The sequence below is a fragment of the Oncorhynchus masou genome, chromosome 18 (assembly GCF_036934945.1).
Source record: "Oncorhynchus masou masou isolate Uvic2021 chromosome 18, UVic_Omas_1.1, whole genome shotgun sequence".
Classification (NCBI taxonomy): Eukaryota; Metazoa; Chordata; class Actinopteri; order Salmoniformes; family Salmonidae; genus Oncorhynchus; species Oncorhynchus masou.
The window spans coordinates 3,344,040-3,369,009 of record NC_088229.1 but is presented as its reverse complement, the minus strand read 5'-3'; the positions used below and the strand labels follow the sequence as shown (position 1 = coordinate 3,369,009).

The following is a 24,970-nucleotide window of genomic DNA, read 5'->3' as shown; positions in this document are numbered from 1 at the left end:
TGAGTAAATGTATTTGGCGAAGGTGTATGTAAACTTCCGACTTCGACTGTACACAGGGATTCATGGTGTGGACAAAGCAACACGAGGAGCTACATGTGTATGTTTCCTATTTTCCCACAAACTGTCGAAGAGCGTTTTCAAGTGTTGTCTGACATCATGTTACTGCCGGTGTTAAAGTGTTTAATGGTATTTTATTGCCGAAGTCAACATTACATATTTTTCTTCTTTTCTTCGTATTGGAATGGAGTTTAGGAATTATGTGACAAATTAAAACATGCCAATGAGAAATTTGAATGGATATCCTATTCATTTTACAGCATAAATGGTTGGGTGTGATGGCCTACTTCCAGATATTGGTTCATCCATATTTGTTTTCGAATTGGCCCCTTTTTCAAGATCTACAATCAGTTTGCTCCTCGTCAGTTTTGCTGGCTTTTCTGATTGGGGTGGCAGGGTAGCCTGGTGGTTAGAGCGTTGGACTACTAGCCGGAAGGTTGCAAGTTCAAACCCCCGAGCTGACAAGGTACTGCTTTCTGTTCCTAGGCCGTCATTGAAAATAAGAATTTGTTCTTAACTGACTTGCCTGGTTAAATAAAGGTAAAATAAAATTTAAAAACTGACTATGACATGGACTGGGGTTGTCTCGCCTAGCTATCTTACGATGAATGCACAAACTGTAAATTGCTCTGGATAACATAGGCCTTGAAATACATCCACAGAGACATTAAATGACTAAAATGAACAAATCGATTATCATACCAGATAATAATAGTAAAAATAAACGGTATAGGTCCGATTCCATTCATGAGTGTGACCCCTCCCCCAATATATACTATACAACAGAGACCGCGTTTTCTAACGTTCTCACCGACCCTCAAAGGGATTGCGTAGAAGGGAAAGGGTAGCAATGTTTGATCATGGGGTCGGCTAGTTAGTCTTATTAGGGCATTAGTCTTATTGAGTCTAAAAATGTTCGTGATCCTCTGCCATCATTCTTCACTAAGGTAACAACATTTATAATATTCAGAGACATATTCAGAGAAGTCCCATCATGCACTGGTCATAGTGCACATAACTCGGTCACCATTCAAAGTTGGACTCGATGCAAATTGGCCGATACTTTAATTATTATTATTATTATTTAAATTATCTTGCCGATCGCCGTCCCTTCCCGCTCGTTCTGCACATGCCCAGTTCAACACATTAGTCTCCTGAAGAAGAAAAACGGAAACGAGAACAGGAAGACGATCGAACGTGATTTCGGCCGCGATGGAAGAAGCTTTACTGTGTGAGTATTTTCAACGAATTTCTGTCCATTTTAGAGGGTTTGTTTACATTTGTTGCAACGTTGCAAATTAGTGACAAAGATTGGCGCTACATCGCTGACCAAAAAAAAAAATCACGAATGGAGTTTTTTTCAAAACAGAATCATTATAACATGAGAATTAGAAGAAATAAATCTGAGTAGCTCATAACATTCTCCTGCAATGAGCAGTTTTTCAGTAGTAGCGCCGAAGGGAAGACACACGGAGCCGTGGACGGAGAACGGAGAGAGGGGGAGTGAGCAGCAGAGGAGGGTCCTACACAACGAGGAAGGGTATATTCATTACGTTGATTCTGCTGCAAAACGTTTTTTCTGTGGAACAGAAACGTTACTTCAAACGCTTTTGAGTTCCGTTTTGTTCTCAAAAAAATAAGTTGTAGTTCAGTCGTGTCTCTTTAAAAAATAAATAATAATAAATAAACGTATGGAAGAGGTTGAAGAAACCCAGCACCGTGGTCCTCACTTCAGAGACAGCACTTCGCAGACTATTCCGATTGGAATGGCAACGCGTGGAAACCATGCCATTTCAAAGTGAACTACAACTTCCGTTTAAGTACCCAGTTTTTACGTGACGTTGAAGAGCGTTTGCGGGGAGAGAAATAAAAGCGGGTTTCACAAACGTAAACGTTATGCAACAGAATCGGTGTAATGAATACATCCCCTGTTGTTGGGAGTCACATGGATCCGACGACCAGCCTGAATCATGGCGGATGGAACATGAAAGTGTTTTTTTGTTGTTGCTACAGTTCTTCGATGCACGCCTACCCATGTTAATGACTAGCAACAACCAGGCCATGTTTCCAGTTGTTGTTTTTAAGAGTTTGGTAGTTAACAGTTTTGTGGGTCACTAGCTATGTATCAAACGTGTTGGTAATGTTCATCAAAACAACACTACAATCTGATGAAGTTGTAGTGATTTCATTGCTGCAGTTCGAAACAGCTGGCCGTGCTACTAGCTAACTACAGTGTGTTGAGTTTGTCAAGGCAAAATACTGTAACTAACAAGGAGGAGATCAGGCACTAGTCAGTCTTAAATAGCCTAGCAGATAATATTATTACAATAACCCAAACACATTTTCATGATGATAGAGGTTTTTCTCAGTTGTATTTGTATTTTGGACGTCTTAGCAGACACTTTTCCAGGGGGACATAGTGCATTCCTATGCACTCCTGTATACAAGGGGCTGTGCTTCATTGTGATTTGAGCACAGTGCTGCAGTCATTGATTCAGTGTTTCCCCTACCATTCTGTAAGGTAGGGCGGCCCCCCCATTTAAAAAAAAAAAAAAAAAGTTAGATTTGAATTTGACCGTTTATAATGCCAGAAGGTTTGGCTCTTGCTTTGGAGACCGAGAGAAAGTTTGATTTAGGCAAAGACTGAATTGATTAGCAGTGTTGTGAAAAGACACCATACAAACTATTCTGCAAAGCACGTTGACAAATGACTTTTGACAAAAAAAATATACCAGCCAGTTCCCACCTTACTAGCACTGTGTTTAACCTTACTAGCACTGTGTTTAAAGCTTGATGATGTGGGGTTCCTTGTGAGTTTTGTAGTTTCATTAGTCAATATGACTAATTGATTAATTTAAGCCGCCAGGTGATTGGTTGGATTTAAAACATGGGCAGGGTTTAAACTTCAAGAGCAACCCCAAAGGCCTGTAATATTCTAACTCTGCAGGTGTAGGCTTAATAATTTAGGTATTACATTTCCCACGCCCTCCCTGGTAATTATTTTCTAATAAGCTTGTTTATAAATGATCCATTAGGCCTTTTTTCCACTCATGTCCTGTTATCTTGGAAAGTGGTGTCAGCATTACGTTATTATGTTGCTGCATTTCTGCAGACAATTGTTTTTGTTTTGTTCTGCCGGCCCGCCCTCGATCAGTACGCTGTGATCACCATGGCAACCACATTAAAAAAAATATTCTTCTCCAGTGCTAAACATATTGCCAAGGCACCAGCGTGTAGCCTTGGAAACCCACATGGGTGAACGCCAAGCTCCAGATTGATGGTTTCAATCGAGCCAATGTTCATGGTTTCTTGTTGTTTCTATGTTACGTATGCCTTGCATCTTAGTTCACAGTAAATTACCTGTTTAGTCCTAGCAATCGTTGTCAATGGTTGAGATTTTTTGAATTAACAATTTGAATGTAGGTTAAATATTGATAATTTCAGAACTGTCCATTTGTTACCTCGTTCTTTCTATATTATAATAAATAATGATACCGACTGACCTTTTTTGCCCCCTTATTTTAGAGTTTTCCAAACATCAGCTGACCCCACCCAAACCCCTTACCACCACAAATGCCAAGATGAAGAGACTAGAGACTTTGTGTATAGACCTTCATATGTCGTAAGGCTACAGGCGATAACAGGACAGTGTTTGCTGTGAGTCAGTAACGTTACTGAACATGGATGATAAACACTGAGTAGCCTTAACTAGATTACATTCGACCCGACATGGACAGGAAGCGCCCTAAACTGCTCATCCTAAGGAGAGACACAGTAGAGGGTAGGATGGTGGCACGACACATTGCTCTGGAGGAGGACACACCCCTGAGCCACGCGGCCAATCAGGCTCCAGACCTCGGAGAGGGAGCCAATCAGGGAGACCAGGGCGGGGCTGAAGGAGAGGTGAGTGAGGGGTGTTTTCAGTGATCTGGAAGACGGTTTTGAACATTGCAGAAAAAAAAAAAAACAGAGCTCACCCCAGTCCTTATTTTATCCAACAGACAATTGTAACTTTAAAGAAAAGTATTATATATTAACATATGCCATTAGGCAGACACTTTTATCCTAAGCAATTTACAGTCATTTACATAGGAATGACCTTGTATACATTTTACACCATAATTTCAGTTTATTCAGCGATAGCGGGTCTTTTTTTAAAAAAAAAAGTGTTTTTTAAAAAATGTCATCAAATGATTCCAACGTACCTGCAACAAGCCAATTTTTTTCTATATATTTTTTAAGCTATGCTAGCATTTTTTCCTATTTTTAGACACTCATATTTGTTGTACACCCCATTTCTATCTGAATGTTCTGTGGCATTAAATCCTCCTGAACAGTGACTAGAGTTGACACCATGTCCCCTTTTCTATCTGCCAAGACAATCTGTTGTACATTTCTATCTGAACGTTCTGTAACGCGACAGACCCGCGGTGAAGAGGCGCTGATCCAGCTGGAGAGCGACATGCTCCCTCTAGGAGCAGAGGTCCAGATGCACACGGTCTCCAGTGAACGACTGGTTCTGACCCGGGGGACGAGGGAAGGAGGGAGGTGTCTGGATGGGCCGCCTGGAGCCTGGTCTGAGCCCCTGGGGGAGGACGACATTGACAATGGGGAAGAGGTGGAGGAGCGTGATAATGAACAGAGGTATGGAATTTAATTTCTTCACTCACACTTGATCTTCCTGGTAACTGATGTAGCCGATAGTGGCTACTTGTAATGGCCGAATGCTGGTTGTTTTCCCCACTAAATTCTCTGGATTTTTAGAGCGTCTACTAAATGACTAAAATGTAAAATGGTCATCGTTTTTAATTATGGTTACATTTGTTAGTTGTCTGCATTCTGCAACTTTCTTTTGGTTTTTAAGAACAGTTGTGTCATTAACCGAGCATACCAGAACCTGACAGCTTGTTACTTTTTCTGTTCAAATAAAAAGGGATGAATGTCTCTTAGAGCTTGGCCCTGTGATATTTATTTATTTTACCTTTATTTAACTAGGCAAGTCAGTTAAGAAGAAATTCTTATTTTCAATGATGGCCTAGGAACAGTGGGTTAACTGCCTGTTCAGGGGCAGAACGACAGATTTTTACCTTGTCAGCTCGGGGGTTTGAACTTGCAACCTTCTGGTTATAAGTCCAACGCTCTAACCACCAGGCTACCCTGGGCTACCCCATACATGTGTCTGTGTGTGTGTTTTTCTGTGCCACTCAGCATTAAGGAGCTGGATTAGGGGTAAGGGCCAGAGAGATCTAGTCTAGTGTCCAACGCTCTAACCACTAGGCTACCCTGCCGCTCCAGGTGGACTGGTACATCAAGCTGTCTCACTACAGAAACAGGAGACAGACTAGTGTCCTGTCCAGGGGGTGTCCTGGTACATCAAGCTGTCTCACTACAGAAACAGGAGATAGACTAGTGTCCTGTCCAGGGGGTGTCCTGGTACATCACGCTGTCTCTCTACAGAAACAGGAGGTAGACTAGTGTCCTGTCCAGGGGGTGTCCTGGTACATCAAGTTGCCTCACTACAGAAACAGGAGATAGACTAGTGTCCTGTCCAGGGGGTGTCCTGTACATCAAGCTGTCTCACTACAGAAACAGGAGATAGACTAGTGTCCTGTCCAGGGGGTGTCCTGGTACATCAAGCTGTCTCACTACAGTAACAGGAGATAGACTAGTGTCCTGGTACATCAAGCTGTCTCACTACAGAAACAGGAGATAGACTAGTGTCCTGGTACATCAAGCTGTCTCACTACAGAAACAGGAGATAGACTAGTGTCCTGTCCAGGTGGTGTCCTGTACATCAAGCTGTCTCCCTACAGAAACAGGAGAGACTAGTGTCCTGTCCAGGGGGTGTCCTGGTACATCAAGCTGTCTCACTACAGAAACAGGAGATAGACTAGTGTCCTGTCCAGGGGGTGTCCTGGTACATCAAGCTGTCTCACTACAGAAACAGGAGATAGACTAGTGTCCTGTCCAGGGGGTGTCCTGTACATCAAGCTGTCTCACTACAGTAACAGGAGATAGACTAGTGTCCTGTCCAGGGGGTGTCCTGGTACATCAAGCTGTCTCACTACAGTAACAGGAGATAGACTAGTGTCCTGTCCAGGGGGTGTCCTGGTACATCAAGCTGTCTCACTACAGAAACAGGAGATAGACTAGTGTCCTGTCCAGGGGGTGTCCTGTACATCAAGCTGTCTCACTACAGTAACAGGAGATAGACTAGTGTCCTGTCCAGGGGGTGTCCTGGTACATCAAGCTGTCTCACTACAGAAACAGGAGATAGACTAGTGTCCTGTCCAGGGGGTGTCCTGGTACATCAAGCTGTCTCACTACAGAAACAGGAGATAGACTAGTGTCCTGTCCAGGGGGTGTCCTGTACATCAAGCTGTCTCACTACAGTAACAGGAGATAGACTAGTGTCCTGTCCAGGGGGTGTCCTGGTACATCAAGCTGTCTCACTACAGAAACAGGAGATAGACTAGTGTCCTGTCCAGGGGGTGTCCTGTACATCAAGCTGTCTCACTACAGTAACAGGAGATAGACTAGTGTCCTGTCCAGGGGTGTCCTGGTACATCAAGCTGTCTCACTACAGAAACAGGAGATAGACTAGTGTCCTGTCCAGGGGGTGTCCTGGTACATCAAGCTGTCTCACTACAGAAACAGGAGATAGACTAGTGTCCTGTCCAGAGGGTGTCCTGTACATCAAGCTGTCTCACTACAGAAACAGGAGATAGACTAGTGTCCTGTCCAGGGGGTGTCCTGGTACATCAAGCTGTCTCACTACAGTAACAGGAGATAGACTAGTGTCCTGGTACATCAAGCTGTCTCACTACAGAAACAGGAGATAGACTAGTGTCCTGGTACATCAAGCTGTCTCACTACAGAAACAGGAGATAGACTAGTGTCCTGGTACATCAAGCTGTCTCACTACAGAAACAGGAGATAGACTAGTGTCCTGTCCAGGGGGTGTCCTGTGCATCAAGCTGTCTCACTACAGAAACAGGAGAGACTAGTGTCCTGTCCAGGGGGTGTCCTGGTACATCAAGCTGTCTCACTACAGAAACAGGAGATAGACTATTATATATTATATATTTATTATTATTATATTATTAGACTAGTGTCCTGTCCAGGGGGTGTCCTGGTACATCAAGCTGTCTCACTACAGAAACAGGAGATAGACTAGTGTCCTGGTACATCAAGCTGTCTCACTACAGAAACAGGAGATAGACTAGTGTCCTGTCCAGGGGGTGTCCTGTGCATCAAGCTGTCTCCCTACAGAAACAGGAGAGACTAGTGTCCTGTCCAGGGGGTGTCCTGTACATCAAGCTGTCTCACTACAGAAACAGGAGATAGACTAGTGTCCTGTCCAGGGGGTGTCCTGGACATCAAGCTGTCTCACTACAGAAACAGGAGATAGACTAGTGTCCTGTCCAGGGGGTGTCCTGGTACATCAAGCTGTCTCACTACAGAAACAGGAGATAGACTAGTGTCCTGTCCAGGGGGTGTCCTGGTACATCAAGCTGTCTCACTACAGAAACAGGAGATAGACTAGTGTCTTGTCCAGGGGGTGTCCTGGTACATCAAGCTGCCTCACTACAGAAACAGGAGATAGACTAGTGTCCTGTCCAGGGGGTGTACTGGTACATCAAGTTGTCCCTCTACAGAAACAGGATATAGACTAGTGTCCTGTCCAGGGGGTGTCCTGGTACATCAAGCTGTCTCACTACAGAAACAGGAGATAGACTAGTGTCCTGTCCAGGGGGTGTCCTGGTACATCAAGCTGTCTCACTACAGAAACAGGAGATAGACTAGTGTCCTGTCCAGGGGGTGTCCTGGTACATCAAGCTGTCTCACTACAGAAACAGGAGATAGACTAGTGTCCTGTCCAGGGGGTGTACTGGTACATCAAGCTGTCTCACTACAGAAACAGGATATAGACTAGTGTCCTGTCCAGGGGGTGTCCTGGTACATCAAGCTGTCTCACTACAGAAACAGGAGATAGACTAGTGTCCTGGTACATCAAGCTGTCTCACTACAGAAACAGGAGATAGACTAGTGTCCTGTCCAGGGGGTGTCCTGGTACATCAAGCTGTCTCACTACAGAAACAGGAGATGGACTCCTGCTATATGGGTTGTTCTGGCTCAGACGTACGTTATCCTTTGTCCAGTCCGGCTCCTAAGCGCAAGTGGAGGTGGAAGGTTCCGGTGCAGGCTGACGACGACTGGGAAGATTGCTCCTCTTTAGGGCCGGGCTGGAAACGCAAAGTGGTGTTCCGGCGCTCAACCACCCAGCCCGCTAAGAGGAAGTGGGACACGTACTACTGCAGTCCTTGTGGGGACCGCATGAGGAGCAAGGTGAACACATCTAAATACTTCTACAGCGAGAGAAAGGGTAGCGGTCAGTTATGAATTAACGTTTGAAGTGGATTTAACAGGCGACCTCGGTAAAGGGATTCATAGCTTTCACCTGGATTCACCTGGTCAGTCGATGTCGTAGAAAGAGAAGGTGTTCATCATGTGGTAAAGAGTCCTGAATGCTGATTGGCTGAAAGTCGTGGTATACCCAGATCGTATACCACGGGTGTGACAAAAACCATGTCTTTTTTTTTTTTTTTTTTTTTTTTTACTGTTCTACTTACATTGGTAACCAGTTTATAACAGCAATAAGGCACCTCGGGGGGGTTGTGGTATATGGCCAATATACCACCGCTACGACTCAACGCAGAGTGCATGGACGCTGCCATTAGCCGTGGTATATTGGCCATATACCACAAACCCCCAAGGAGCCTAATTGCTATTACAAACTGTCTACCAATTTTAATAAATGTTTTTTTTTTTTCATACCCGTGTTACAAAATGCTGATATACCACGGCTGTCAGCCAATCAGCATTCAGGACTCGAACCACCTAGTATATATTAATATTCCTAACTCATTACGATGTCTTCTTTCTTTTCTTTTTTTGAACAACTTTTTAGGATTCTGTGTGTGTATAGTTATTTATATTAGTAGATATTGCTACACTGTTGGAGCTGTTGGAGCTCTGCACCTGCGATAACTTCTACAAAAGGGTGTATGTGACCAATGAACTGATTCTTAAACTCTGGTCCTTTAAAACCCTGCATTGTGTAAAATATTGGGTGTTATAGCGTGTAAACATACATGCATGTGGTTTTGAAGCAAGGAGATACTGGTATGGTGATACTGGTATAGAGATACTGGTATGGTGATACTGGTATGGTGATACTGGTATAGAGATACTGGTATGGTGATACTGGTATGGAGATACTAAGAAGTGGGGTGATACTGGTATGGAGATACTGGTATGGAGATACTGGTATGGTGATACTGGTATGGTGATACTGGTATGGAGATACTGGTATGGTGATACTGGTATGGAGATACTAAGAAGTGGGGTGATACTGGTATGGAGATACTGGTATGGTGATACTGGTATAGAGATACTAAGAAGTGGGGTGATACTGGTATTGTGATACTGGTATGGTGATACTGGTATGGAGATACTGGTATGGTGATACTGGTATGGAGATACTAAGAAGTGGGGTGATACTGGTATGGAGATACTGGTATGGTGATACTGGTATAGAGATACTAAGAAGTGGGGTGATACTGGTATGGTGATACTGGTATGGTGATACTGGTATGGAGATACTAAGAAGTGGGGTGATACTGGTATGGTGATACTGGTATGGTGATACTGGTATGGTGATACTGGTATGGAGATACTAAGAAGTGGGGTGATACTGGTATGGAGATACTGGTATGGTGATACTGGTATGGTGATACTGGTATGGAGATACTGGTATGGTGATACTGGTATGGTGATACTGGTATGGTGATACTGGTATGGAGATACTGGTATGGAGATACTGGTATGGTGATACTGGTATGGAGATACTGGTATGGAGATACTAAGAAGTGGGGTGATACTGGTATGGTGATACTGGTATGGTGATACTGGTATGGAGATACTGGTATGGAGATACTGGTATGGTGATACTGGTATGGTGATACTGGTATGGTGATACTGGTATGGTGATACTGGTATGGAGATACTAAGAAGTGGGGTGATACTGGTATGGAGATACTGGTATGGAGATACTGGTATGGTGATACTGGTATGGAGATACTGGTATGGTGATACTGGTATGGTGATACTGGTATGGAGATACTAAGAAGTGGGGTGATACTGGTATGGTGATACTGGTATGGTGATACTGGTATGGAGATACTAAGAAGTGGGGTGATACTGGTATGGTGATACTGGTATGGTGATACTGGTATAGAGATACTGGTATGGAGATACTGGTATGGAGATACTGGTATGGTGATACTGGTATGGAGATACTAAGAAGTGGGGTGATACTGGTATGGAGATACTGGTATGGAGATACTGGTATGGAGATACTGGTATAGAGATACTAAGAAGTGGGGTGATACTGGTATGGAGATACTGGTATGGAGATACTGGTATGGTGATACTGGTATGGTGATACTGGTATGGAGATACTAAGAAGTGGGGTGATACTGGTATGGTGATACTGGTATGGTGATACTGGTATGGAGATACTGGTATAGAGATACTGGTATGGTGATACTGGTATGGTGATACTGGTATGGTGATACTGGTATGGAGATACTGGTATGGTGATACTGGTATGGAGATACTGGTATGGTGATACTGGTATGGAGATACTAAGAAGTGGGGTGATACTGGTATTGTGATACTGGTATGGTGATACTGGTATGGTGATAGTGGTATGGAGATACTGGTATGGTGATACTGGTATGGTGATACTGGTATGGTGATAGTGGTATGGAGATACTAAGAAGTGGGGTGATACTGGTATTGTGATACTGGTATGGTGATACTGGTATGGTGATACTGGTATGGAGATACTGGTATGGAGATACTAAGAAGTGGGGTGATACTGGTATTGTGATACTGGTATGGTGATACTGGTATGGTGATACTGGTATGGAGATACTGGTATGGAGATACTAAGAAGTGGGGTGATACTGGTATGGTGATACTGGTATGGTGATACTGGTATGGTGATACTGGTATGGAGATACTGGTATGGAGATACTGGTATGGAGATACTGGTATGGTGATACTGGTATGGAGATACTGGTATGGTGATACTGGTATGGTGATACTGGTATGGAGATACTAAGAAGTGGGGTGATACTGGTATTGTGATACTGGTATGGTGATACTGGTATGGTGATACTGGTATGGAGATACTGGTATGGAGATACTAAGAAGTGGGGTGATACTGGTATGGTGATACTGGTATGGTGATACTGGTATGGCCCATGATACTAAGGAGTAGGGTGATACTGGTATTGTAGGCTGCATGTGTATGATCTGTGTGTGTGATGTTTTACATTGATGCTAAATAACGTTGTCTTGCCTTGGGTGGTCAATAAAGTTATATTCTATATTCTAAGGTTGAACTGGCCAAATACCTCCGTGGTGGCATGGACCTCTCTCGTTTTGACTTCCAGTCAGGACTCTTCTTGGATGAGAAGAGCAGGTTGAAGGTAAAAACACTTCCTTACTTCCTGGTGCCATTGTTATTCCTGGTGCCATTGTTATTCCTGGTGCCATTATTATTCCTGGTGCCATTGTTATTCCTGGTGCCATTATTATTCCTGGTGCCATTATTATTCCCGGGGGCCTTACTTCCTGGTGCCATTGTTATTCCTGGTGCCATTATTATTCCTGGTGCCATTGTTATTCCTGGTGCCATTGTTATTCCTGGTGCCATTGTTATTCCTGGTGCCATTGTTATTCCTGGTGCCATTGTTATTCCTGGTGCCATTGTTATTCCTGGTGCCATTGTTATTCCGGGTGCCATTATTATTCCTGGTGCCATTGTTATTCCTGGTGCCATTGTTATTCCTGGTGCCATTATTATTCCTGGTGCCATTGTTATTCCTGGTGCCATTGTTATTCCTGGTGCCATTATTATTCCTGGTGCCATTGTTATTCCTGGTGCCGTTGTTATTCCTGGTGCCATTATTATTCCTGGTGCCATTGTTATTCCTGGTGCCGTTGTTATTCCTGGTGCCATGTGTCTTATTCATTAGTGAATAAGGAAGAACCGTCCCTGTTTTCAGCCCGCTTGCTTCTGATTGGTTCCTAGTGATCAACCCTGGTTTCCACCCCCGATATTGCTGTGTATGTACACAGTAGTTATGTAAAAAAACAAAACAATATATATATATTTAGGTTTATTTCCTCACCACAGCATTTGAACCACTTGGAGGAAGTTCACTCCTCTAGTACGAGCACCTCCAGGGCTGGTACCCCTATGACCGACACCCCCAGGACAGGCACTCCAGACCTGGACCGGAACCACACCCTCGATGGCTTCCCTGGAACTCCCCAGCGCACACCACAGAGTCAGGTCAGCTTCCCGCACATCACACAGTCCCCCACTGCTGTTATCCACAACAGCCTCCCCACCACCCCTAAGCCATCCCTGGCCAGTGGCTCCCCCTCTCTCCGTCTGGAGCAGATCTCCCCACAGAGACTCGGTGCCGTGGCCTCTTCAAGCCGAGACGTGGTAATCCCTCATCTGTCTCAGTCTCTCCTGCCTCTCAGCCCGACCAACAACCAGCTCCTTCAGTCAGGACTACAACCACCTAGCCCAACCAAGAATCCGCTCTCTCAATTAGGACTCCAACCCCCAGAGAGGCACAGGAAGGTAGTAGTGATCCATCGGCCGGATGTGGATTTGGACCCAATCACCTCCCCTCCCCCTCAGCACCGTTCCCTGGTAACCCAGTGGACCCAACAGTGGAGTGGATCTAATATTGTGCTGAATGGACACAGAGAAATGGACACCGAGAAACCAACTTGTACAGGTAGACGTGGACAGGCAGAGTCAGTGGAAGTAACGTCCCTTAGGCCAGGCTCCTACGGTGAGAGGATTCAGCAGATGAAAACAGCCAATGACAAAGATGGTGAGTCCTTTTTTTTCTTCTTTTCTCTCCATTCTTTTGTATTCAACAAGCCAGGATAGTCCGCTCAGTAACACTGGCTTATCTTCCTCAGAGGGCTAGACTACAAAACAGGATCAAGGAGTTAGCCAGCCAGCTTCCCTGAATATTCTGAACAGAGTGGCTGCAGATCAGACTTTTCCCAGAACCCCCCTCCAAAAAAACCCTCAAGATTCCGAAGCTTCTGCACACGTGTTGCTTCTGTACTTTAGGCGGTAGAGGGCGACTCTGGTGAATGGTGCTCGTTTTAATACAGTTTTATAGAAGCTGAGATCACATAATGATAGGCTTCTACGTAACAGAGTGAATATAATAGCACAGTATAACTGTCAGACACAAAATAAAAAAACACACGACAGCGCGTCCCACTAGGCATAATACACAGGTAGGCTATGCTACGGTCTGTTAGCAACGTAGCTCTAATGAGTTCCGAGAACCAATCCGTTACCCAACAAAATAACATGAATATATTTTATTTAGCCTAATTGCTTTTATGACTACAAGACAGTAGGCTATTATTCCTATTTTTTTTCCCTACGTTTCATTTAAATTGTCTGCATGTCTATTCAACATTTTGGCTAAAAAAATAAACCAACGCATGCATGCAATGAGGCACATTTTGACAACTCAAATCGCATTTTAAAGAGCCTTCTAATATTAGACAACAAATAAGTCTCTGCAACCACACAGCCGTCCATAGGTTTATCCTTTAGAACCAGGTTAGAGGAAATGAACAAGATTCATAAGTATTCTTTCACAGTAGCTGGCCTCGTGTTCTTTCACAGTAGCTGGCCTCATGTTCTTTCACAGTAGCTGGCCTCATGTTCTTTCACAGTAGCTGGCCTCGTGTTCTTTCACAGTAGCTGGCCTCGTGTTCTTTCACAGTAGCTGGCCTCGTGTTCTGTCACAGTAGCTGGCCTCGTGTTCTGTCACAGTAGCTGGCCTCGTGTTCTGTCACAGTAGCTGGCCTCGTGTTCTGTCACAGTAGCTGGCCTCGTGTTCTGTCACAGTAGCTGGCCTCGTGTTCTGTCACAGTAGCTGGCATTGTGCTCTGTCACAGTAGCTGGCATCGTGTTCTGTCACAGTAGCTGGCCTCGTGTTCTTTCACAGTAGCTGGCCTCATGTTCTTTCACAGTAGCTGGCCTCGTGTTCTTTCACAGTAGCTGGCCTCGTGTTCTTTCACAGTAGCTGGCCTCGTGTTCTGTCACAGTAGCTGGCCTCGTGTTCTGTCACAGTAGCTGGCCTCGTGTTCTGTCACAGTAGCTGGCCTCGTGTTCTGTCACAGTAGCTGGCCTCGTGTTCTGTCACAGTAGCTGGCATCGTGTTCTGTCACAGTAGCTGGCCTCGTGTTCTGTCACAGTAGCTGGCCTCGTGTTCTGTCACAGTAGCTGGCCTCGTGTTCTGTCACAGTAGCTGGCCTCGTGTTCTGTCACAGTAGCTGGCCTCGTGTTCTGTCACAGTAGCTGGCCTCGTGTTCTGTCACAGTAGCTGGCCTCGTGTTTTCTGCAGTTTTGAGCTGCGACGTCCCACTGGTGGATAACTTCCACTCTTCTTTACGTAATGAGCTGTAAGGCACAAGTATCCTATTTTTCGAAAATCATCAGTCCACATGTCAAGTGTAATTGCGCCATTTTGTATTTACCGAAGTTCTCTCTCAACTCTGGGACGACCCGCCAGCTGATGTTTTTTGCCTGATGCAGGACTCTAGTGCGGTAGGAGAGAGACTGACTGAAACATTCACACCTCCAGTAATTTTACAAAAGGATAGTCTGATAGCTCGGCGTGGAAAATCCCCCAATTTTTGTGCCACAGTTCAGGCTACTGATAGATGCTGCGGTCAGTCCGAGTTGAGTCCTATTGTAACGTGTAGCATAAAGGTTAAAAAAAGGACAAACTTCAAATCAAACCTTATTTGTCACATGTGCTGAATACAACAGGTGTAGACCTCACCGTGAAATGCTAACTGAAATGCTAACGTGAAATGCTAACAAGTGAATCACTCAGCCCTATGCTGTTCCTGCTTCTTTTGACTATTTGAGTGTTTGTTTAATATCCTACTGATTCTGTGATCACCAAGCCTCACGCAACCGGAAACAGTCGGGATAAAACAATTTCTCAAATCCGTCTGTTTTTCAACTTTGCTGTGCTCTATTATAAAAGGCTTCACAAATGTTTTTCATTAGAACAGACTCACTGGTATTACTTATTTAGTGTTTACACTGTTCCAAACAGGCAGATACACCTGTTTGTCGTGCAACAGGGTCTCTTGCACTTTTGACAATGATTTGACATGAGGCCTAATTCACATAATATTTCTAAAATACTTAATAAATAAATAATAAAAAATAAATCCACTAATACATAATCACCCCCTCCCCCCCTTTTTTATGATTTAATTAACTATATCATGTTATCCCTTTTGGAGCGCATACAAACGCGATTTGGAGTCGTTGAACAGGAGAGACAAAATGTATTACATTTGAATGAACCGAATGATGAGGATGAAGAAGAAGGTGAATGAATTTAAAACAACAGTGTAAGAATTGCTCTTCCTCTGTCCTGTGTGCGCACCTGTAAAAATACACTTTTTTTTTTGCTTTTGTTGATTTTTCTTTGTCACAAGAATCTGTAACTGAACCAGTAGCTTTTTACTTACTAAAACTGTTACATTAAGGTTTTTTTATTCTAAGAGAAACTAAAATGTAATTTAAAAAAAAATATTCTTAAAATATGTGTTGACTGAAGTGATGTCTGCTAAATGAACATGTTGCTGGTGAAGCCACCTCCGCTACTGAGCACAGACAAAAGGGCTTCACGTATTTTCCAGATCTATTTAATGTATGTTTTATTTATTACATTTACTTGTGGAATGTTACCAACTCGATAACAACAATCGAAAGAAACATCTGGTGGCTTTGGTAGATTTAAAGCAGTAGCAATGTTTCGCCCTGCTTTGAGATTATCATGGTGACTGGTCTTGAGAAATCAAATCAGTTTTTTGTAAAAATAATAATTATAATATATATATATACTTTTCACTCTATATATCTGGATATTGGTTAGCCTACAATTACACTTTGGAAATGTTAGGATTATTTTGCTTTTCACTCGCAGTCGCTTAGTAGCCTTGGCCTACTCCCGACCGGTCACGTTGTACAGCGCCATATTTTCCTAACGGAAACCCTGAGGAAACACAGACTAATGTAAAATGCCTTTTCGTTTTTCTTGGAATAGAAACACCATAATACTAATCAATTTAATTAAGCTACATTTCTAACTGTGTAAACAGCACAACAAATACAATCATTTTAAAACACATAATCAACCCTATGTTCTAACAAGAAAAGGTTTAAAAGTCTATTCCAGCCAATATTAAAATCAACAGTGGCTTATATTATAAAAATGTGCGCAGTCTCTTTAACCAGTAATGACGTCATTCATGAGGCAAGGGGGGGAGCCGTCTGAGCCTTAGCTATTTACACGCGCACACACACATACTCAGTTTGCTGAGGCAATATATAATCTTTCGGCGAGATGACAGAATAAGTTAAAATATAGTGGTGAGAGGAAGCCCAGTGGCCGGCAGTGGGAGAAGGGAGATGGATTTTGGCCGACATTCCGCTCATTTTCTCATCGACAAGATCAAAACTGTTTTCTGTTTTCAAAACTAGAATCTGTTACGAACAGCGTGCACCAAGTTTTTGTAGACTTTGCTAACGTTTAAAAAAAATGGTGTTCATCAGGAGTGAAGGGACTTAATTGAGTTACTGCCACTTCAGAGTAGGCGTTCCCTAATGGAAATATGGAAATGCATGATAGAACGGACCAATAGCCTGTCGCCAGCTCGTGTTTGGCTCTGCCCACTATGATCAATTTTCTCCAATTGGAAACGACAGGTTGTGGTCTATCTTGGGTTAATTATGCAAATATATTAAAATAAATTAATAAATAACCCATCTCTAAAGCTTGTTAGGGCTAGGGTTTCCGCTAGCGGGCATCCGCTAAAAAGGCAGAGCACGAAATTCAAGTATATATATTTTTAAATATTTAACTTTCATACATTCACAAGTGCAATACAATAAATGAAAGCTTAACTTCTTGTTAATCTACCCATCATGTCCGATTTCAAAAAGGTTTTTCTGCGAAAGCACACCATATGATTATGTTAGGTCAGAGCCTAGTCTCAAAAAACACACAGCCATTTTCCAGCCAAAGAGGGGTCACAAAAAGCAGAAATAGCGATAAAATTAATCACTAACCTTTGATGATCTTCATCAGATGACACTTATAAGACTTCATGTTACACAATACATGTATGTTTTGTTCGATAAAGTTCATATTCATATCCAAAAACATTGGCGCTTTATGGTCACTAAAGTTGTGCCTCGAAAACATCCGACAAATATTCAGAGAGCCACATCAATTTACATAAATACTAATAATAAACTTTGATAAGAGATACAAGAATTATAGATATACTTCTCCTTCTCCAAAAATTTAAAAAAAGTTTCACGGAAAAAGCAAACCATGCAATAATCTGAGTACTGCGCTCAGACACAAAAAGAAGCCATGCAGATACCCGCCATGTTGTGGAGTCAGTAAAAGTTATAAATAGCGTTATAAATATTCACTTACCTTTGATCTTCATCAGAATGCACTCCCAGGAATCCCAGTTCCACAATAAATGTTTGTTTTGTTCGATAAAGTCCATAATTTATGTCCAAATAACTCCTTTTGTTAGCGTGTTTAGTAAACAAATCCAAACTCACGAGACGCGGGCAACTCCAGGCGAAAGTTCAGACAAAGTTCAAAAAGTTATATTACAGTTCGTAGAAACATGTCAAACGATGTATAGAATCAATCTTTAGGATGTTTTTAACATTAATCTTCAATAATGTTCCAACTGGAGAATTCCTTTTGTCTTTAGAATTGCAATGGAACGCAACTACCTCAGGTGAGTGCGCGTTATCAGCTCATGCCACTCTGGCAGACCGCTTACTCATTGGTTGCAAGAATTTTGTATAGTAATTTAAATTAAAAAATGTGCAGTTTTGAATACGGCATTGTTTTCCATGTCAGTTCATAAACCATGTGCCATGGAATGGGTACATCGCAAGTCTCTTCCCAACTATTTTGCAATTTATTTGGCACAGCTGTCAATTTTTTGGTCCTTAAATTAAAATGGTATATGTTTTTATTTATCACACTTTTCTTTAACCATCTATGTTCTTTAATGCAGGGCTGACGGACGGGTTGCTTACATTTTGCCCCTTCTCTTCCATTTTTGTGGTAATGCTGCAATTAGTTGATTGTACTTTTGGGTAGAGCAGACATTTCCATATGTCTATGTTAGCTGCATGTGTGACAACTCCACCAGTCCTATTTATGATATCATTCACTAAAATTATACCTATTTTAAACATTTCATTGAATTTTTTTTTTTTTTTATCAATTAGTATATTTGAGTTTAACCACATTGTATTATTTGTTCTGTCTTTTCAGGTGTGTTGAATTGAAATTGCAACCAACTTTTTTTATTTAAAAATAACAATATTTTGGATATTATTTCCTTTCCTAAGAGGTCTCCAATTGTTTAAATGGACTGGATCTTTATATATACCACTTGGGTCCTGTTTCAGTAATAATGATATCAGACCTTGTTGTGTGCCCGATAATCTACCATTTATATAGGAGTGGTTAAAACAGGCTAATAACGGTCCTCTCAATATATATTTAAAAAATGTTTGTTATACTTCCACTGGTATGCCATCCAGCCCTGGACTTTTCCCAGACTTAAAGGCATCAAGAAGTTTCTCCCCTGTAATTTGGCCTTCACATGAGTCTTTCTGTACATATGTTAATTTTACATTTTTATTATTATTTGGAAAAAAATCCATGCAATTAGCTTCGGTTAGTAGAGATGGAGGAGACAAACAAACAACATATTCTTAAAGTACTTCCTCTCTCAAAATATCATTCAGTGAATCATGCGTGACTCCATAATTTGTAACAAGTTTCCTTACATTTTTTTTGGTCGCATTTCCATATTGAAGATTGGAAAATAATTTGCATTTTTTCCCCATATTCCATCTAGTTCGCTTTATTTTTAATAATATATTACACTGGATCTTTCTTGAATAAGTTCCTCCATTTCTTTGTGTTTTTCCTCTAACTTATTCTGTGCCTCTATGGTACAGTTTTTATTGCTATCTAACTGTACTGTTAGTCCTTCAATTTCCTTTGTTAATATGGACTCTTGATCTAAATTGCTTTTGTTTTATTGATGAGTACTGACTTGCATGGCCTCTAAAGGCACATTTAAAAGTGTCCCATACAATAAGGGGATCTGCTGTACCTAATGTTATGTCTGAAAAAGTCAGTTATACATTTTTCTGACCTCGTTTTAACAATTTACCATCTAGTAGGCTTTGATTAAAAGTCCAATATCCTCGCCCTCGTGGAAATTCTGTAAGAGTTATTTATTTAATTATATCACATATACATGGTGGAGGCTTAATCAAGCTAGTCATCTTCATTCTCTCTTGCACCAAAGGTTTTTAAGTGTTGATAGGGGACAGTTTGCGGACAGATCCTCACATAATTGGCATACATATATATATACGCACACATTGTTGAATGAGTTTCCTGTCGACAATAGATATTATATTCCTTCTCTTTTAGCCAGGTAAACACTGATCGTCTTTTCTTATTATCAGCTAAACCATTACAATTATAACTGGCTATACTTATTTCACCACTTACCATAATGAGACACAACTGTCAATTCTATTTATCACAATATATGTTTGTAAACGTAACATGACGATTGTGTGTCTATATAGCTGTACCATGATATTTGCATTGCTACTAAGTAAAACCTCCAATTGGTCCCCACTATTCCACCCGTTAAAAGCCCTGCTCATCCCGAGTTGGGTTGTCATCCCACTACCCGGCAGACCACCCCCGACCCCCCGTATCCCATGGCCCTGAAGAGACTGGGATCCATCCTTTGAAAAGAGCACACAGTGCCATTTACAGAACAAAAGTAGATCAACCGCCAAATGTATTTCCATCACCCTCACCTCAATTTGTATATACTGTATATATATATATATATATGCCATCAAAAATAAATGTATATATTTAAAACAAATCCTGTATATCTTATTTTCCATAATTAGCTATTACTATTTGTGGTAATGTGGGCAATTTATGCAAAGGATTTTACCTTTCGCCATGACCAAAGTTACCTCATTGCAAGCAATTATTATATTAGCAAACAATTATTGTGAATCATCCTATATTGTCCCTAACATCTTTTACTCCTTCGCAACAGTTGTGGGACACCCACACACACTCGTACACACTCAACCCCTTTCCCCCACAACAACCATAGACTCACATTCTCAACAGTTGCACCGTGCCAGAGCCCAACTCAAGAAAGGTCTTGAATTACGAATGCATGTACAGTTGCAGCTGTATGAGAAGGCCTGCAAAACTGTGCAAAAACATGGACTGAAAGGGGAGATTTGATTAACCATTGTGACGTCCTTGATGAGGGAGGTCAGATATACAGTAGGGCAAAAAAGTATTTAGTCAGCCACCAATTGTGCAAGTTCTCCCACTTAAAAAAGATGATAGAGGCCTGTAATTTTCGTCACAGGTACACTTCAACTATGACAGACAAAATGAGAATCTTTTTTTCTCCAGAAAATTACATTGTAGGATTTTCAATGAATTTATTTGCACATTATGGTGGAAAATAAGTATTTGGTCACCTACAAACAAGCAAGATTTCTGGCTCTCACAGACCTGTAACTTCTTCTTTAAGAGGCTCCTCTGTCCTCCACTCATTACCCGTTACTTTTTTGCCCCACTACCCCCTTCCCCTGAAACACCCACAACACGGTCTCCCTTATTGGCCATATTCCCAAGCATCTCCATGCAGTCAGACTTTCGATTTTGTACCACCAGGGCCACAATAATATACCCCCTCTCTGAATGTCCGAGTGTGACCCCCTCCCTATGGGTTACTGTAGCTAGTGTTGCCAGCACTGCCACTGCCTGGGTGGGGGCACCCCACTGGAATCCCCACCGGCTAGGTACAAGGTCGTCAAGGTTCTCATCAGCAGCTTTTGAGAATTATATTTTATCGAACGGGCAGCAACCCGAAGTCTAAATATTGCTATTACATTGCACAAACTTCAATGTTATGTCATAATTATGTAAAATTCTGGCAAATTAATTAGTCTTTGTTAAGAAGAAATGGTCTTTAAACAGTTCGCAACGAGCCAGACGCCCCAAAATTCTGCCAAAATGCTAGCTCTGCTTGCACAGAACGCAAGAGAAGTGACACAATTTCCCTAGTTAAAATATATTCATGTTAGCAGGCAATATTAACTATATATGCAGGTTTAATTTGTTTTACTTGTGTATTGATTATAAGAAAGGCGTTGATGTTTATGGTTAGGTACGTATCGGTGCAACGACAGTCATTTTTTCACGAATGCACATGTTAAATCACCCGTTTGGCAAAGTAGGCTATGATTCAATGATAAATTAACTGGCACCGAATTAATTATATGCAACACAGGACAAGCTAGATAAACTAGTAATATCATCAACCATGTGTAGTTAACTGGTGATTATGTTAAGATTGATTGTTTTTCTTACAAGATAAGTTTAATGCTAGCTAGCAACTTACCTTGGCTCCTTGCTGCACTCGCGTAACAGGTGGTCAGCCTGCCATGCAGTCTCCTCGTGGAGTGCAATATAATCGGCCATAATCGGCATCCAAAAATGACAAATACCGATTCATAAAAACTTGAAATCGGCCCTAATTAATCGGCCATGCCTATTAATCGGTTGTCCTGTAGTCTAAAGGGTTTCAGGTAGATATAGAACTCAGTTATACCGTGTTTAACACGGAACCCAAACCGGCTGCGTGCGTGCGCCATCGTGCATAGATGTATTTTGTCCCCCCACACCAAACGCGATCACGACACGCAGGTTAAAATATCAAAAGAAACTCTGAACCAATTACATTTAATTTGGGGACAGGTTGAAAAGCATTCAACATTTATGGCAATTTAGCTAGCTAGCTTGCACTTGCAGTCATCTCACCTCCTTCCAGGCTTTTTCTTCTCTTGACTTTATATTGTGATTTGGCAACTTTCATAAATTAGGTGCATTACTGCCATCGACATCGTTCGTTTTTCAGTCACCCACGTGGGTATAACCAATGAGGAGATGGTACCTGCTTCTATAAACCAATGAGGAGATGTCACGTGGGTACCTGCTTCGATAAACCAATGAGGAGATGTCACGTGGGTACCTGCTTCGATAAACCACTGAGGAGATGTCACGTGGGTACCTGCTTCGATAAACCAATGAGGAGATGTCACGTGGGTACCTGCTTCGATAAACCGACGAGGCAGGACATGCAGCAAGATCTGCGTCACAAATAGAACTGACTTTTATTTTAGCCCTTGGCAATGCAATAATTGAATAATATAAATTTCTACATTTATTTTGCAATGCTCGCGCACGCGACGCGAGCAGTGTTTTCAGCCTGTAAAGGGTTTCAGTAGATGTCGAACTCAGTTATACTGTGTCTAAAGGGTTTCAGGTAGATATCACTTCATCGCCCTAGTTGTCATATATAAGTAGTAAGACCATTATTCTATTTTTCACGTTGTTTTAAAGGAAAACCGATAAAATAATGGCAGTTTCAACATCTCTACATGCCGTATCACATTATTCAAGCATGTTAACTTCTGTGCAGCATGAGAGGGGAGCTAACATGATGCAGTCCAGACTCCCAGGCTAGCAGTGAGTTAGTGAAGCTAACATGATGCAGTCCAGACTCCCAGGCTAGCAGTGAGTTAGTGGAGCTAACATGATGCAGCCCAGACTCCCAGGCTAGCAGTGAGTTAGTGGAGCTAACATGATGCAGTCCAGACTCCCAGGCTAGCAGTGAGTTAGTGGAGCTAACATGATGCAGTCCAGACTCCCAGGCTAGCAGTGAGTTAGTGGAGCTAACATGATGCAGTCCAGACTCCCAGGCTAGCAGTGAGTTAGTGGAGCTAACATGATGCAGTCCAGACTCCCAGGCTAGCAGTGAGTTAGTGGAGCTAACATGATGCAGTCCAGACTCCCAGGCTAGCAGTGAGTTAGTGGAGCTAACATGATGCAGTCCAGACTCCCAGGCTAGCAGTGAGTTAGTGGAGCTAACATGATACAGCCCAGACTCCCAGGCTAGCAGTGAGTTAGTGAAGCTAACATGAAGCAGTCCAGACTCCCAGGCTAGCAGTGAGTTAGTGGAGCTAACATGATGCAGTCCAGACTCCCAGGCTAGCAGTGAGTTAGTGGAGCTAATATGATGCAGTCCAGACTCCCAGGCTAGCAGTGAGTTAGTGGAGCTAACATGATGCAGACCAGACTCCCAGGCTAGCAGTGAGTTAGTGGAGCTAACATGATGCAGTCCAGACTCCCAGGCTAGCAGTGAGTTAGTGGAGCTAACATGGGGCAGTCCAGACTCCCAGGCTAGCAGTGAGTTAGTGGAGCTAACATGATGCAGTCCAGACTCCCAGGCTAGCAGTGAGTTAGTGGAGCTAACATGATACAGCCCAGACTCCCAGGCTAGCAGTGAGTTAGCGGAGCTAACATGATGCAGTCCAGACTCCCAGGCTAGCAGTGAGTTAGCGGAGCTAACATGATGCAGTCCAGACTCCCAGGCTAGCAGTGAGTTAGCGGAGCTAACATGATGCAGTCCAGACTCCCAGGCTAGCAGTGAGTTAGCGGAGCTAACATGATTCAGTCCAGACTCCCAGGCTAGCAGTGAGTTAGCGGAGCTAACATGATGCAGTCCAGACTCCCAGGCTAGCAGTGAGTTAGTGGAGCTAACATGATGCAGTCCAGACTCCCAGGCTAGCAGTGAGTTAGTGGAGCTAACATGATACAGCCCAGACTCCCAGGCTAGCAGTGAGTTAGTGAAGCTAACATGATGCAGTCCAGACTCCCAGGCTAGCAGTGAGTTAGTGGAGCTAACATGATGCAGTCCAGACTCCCAGGCTAGCAGTGAGTTAGTGGAGCTAACATGATGCAGCCCAGACTCCCAGGCTAGCAGTGACTTAGCGGAGCTAACATGATGCAGTCCAGACTCCCAGGCTAGCAGTGAGTTAGCGGAGCTAACATGATGCAGTCCAGACTCCCAGGCTAGCAGTGAGTTAGTGGAGCTAACATGATGCAGTCCAGACTCCCAGGCTAGCAGTGAGTTAGTGGAGCTAACATGATACAGCCCAGACTCCCAGGCTAGCAGTGAGTTAGTGAAGCTAACATGATGCAGTCCAGACTCCCAGGCTAGCAGTGAGTTAGTGGAGCTAACATGATGCAGTCCAGACTCCCAGGCTAGCAGTGAGTTAGTGGAGCTAACATGATGCAGCCCAGACTCCCAGGCTAGCAGTGACTTAGCGGAGCTAACATGATGCAGCCCAGACTCCCAGGCTAGCAGTGACTTAGCGGAGCTAACATGATGCAGTCCAGACTCCCAGGCTAGCAGTGAGTTAGCGGAGCTAACATGATGCAGTCCAGACTCCCAGGCTAGCAGTGAGTTAGTGGAGCTAACATGATGCAGTCCAGACTCCCAGGCTAGCAGTGAGTTAGTGGAGCTAATATGATGCAGTCCAGACTCCCAGGCTAGCAGTGAGTTAGTGGAGCTAACATGATGCAGACCAGACTCCCAGGCTAGCAGTGAGTTAGTGGAGCTAACATGATGCAGTCCAGACTCCCAGGCTAGCAGTGAGTTAGTGGAGCTAACATGATGCAGTCCAGACTCCCAGGCTAGCAGTGAGTTAGTGGAGCTAACATGATGCAGTCCAGACTCCCAG

General features: G+C 42.9%; 1 protein-coding gene across 4 annotated transcripts in view; it reads left to right on the top strand.

Moving 5' to 3' along the window:
- Positions 1–1,219: 1,219 nt before the first annotated feature.
- mbd1a (methyl-CpG binding domain protein 1a) overlaps positions 1,220–24,970 on the top strand; it is a 93,638-nt gene continuing 69,887 nt past the window's right edge. For 3 of the 4 annotated variants that reach the window (XM_064922006.1, XM_064922007.1, XM_064922004.1), the window contains exons 1-6: positions 1,220–1,288; positions 3,583–3,960; positions 4,481–4,701; positions 8,220–8,406; positions 11,526–11,618; positions 12,329–13,046. In XM_064922006.1, coding sequence (XP_064778078.1) covers positions 3,787–3,960; positions 4,481–4,701; positions 8,220–8,406; positions 11,526–11,618; positions 12,329–13,046 — 1,393 coding nt within the window. In that variant the 5' untranslated portion in view covers positions 1,220–1,288; positions 3,583–3,786. Of the gene's footprint in view, positions 1,289–1,461; positions 1,598–3,582; positions 3,961–4,480; positions 4,702–8,219; positions 8,407–11,525; positions 11,619–12,328; positions 13,047–24,970 lie in introns of those variants that run through there. The other variant, XM_064922005.1, reaches the window with a different exon arrangement.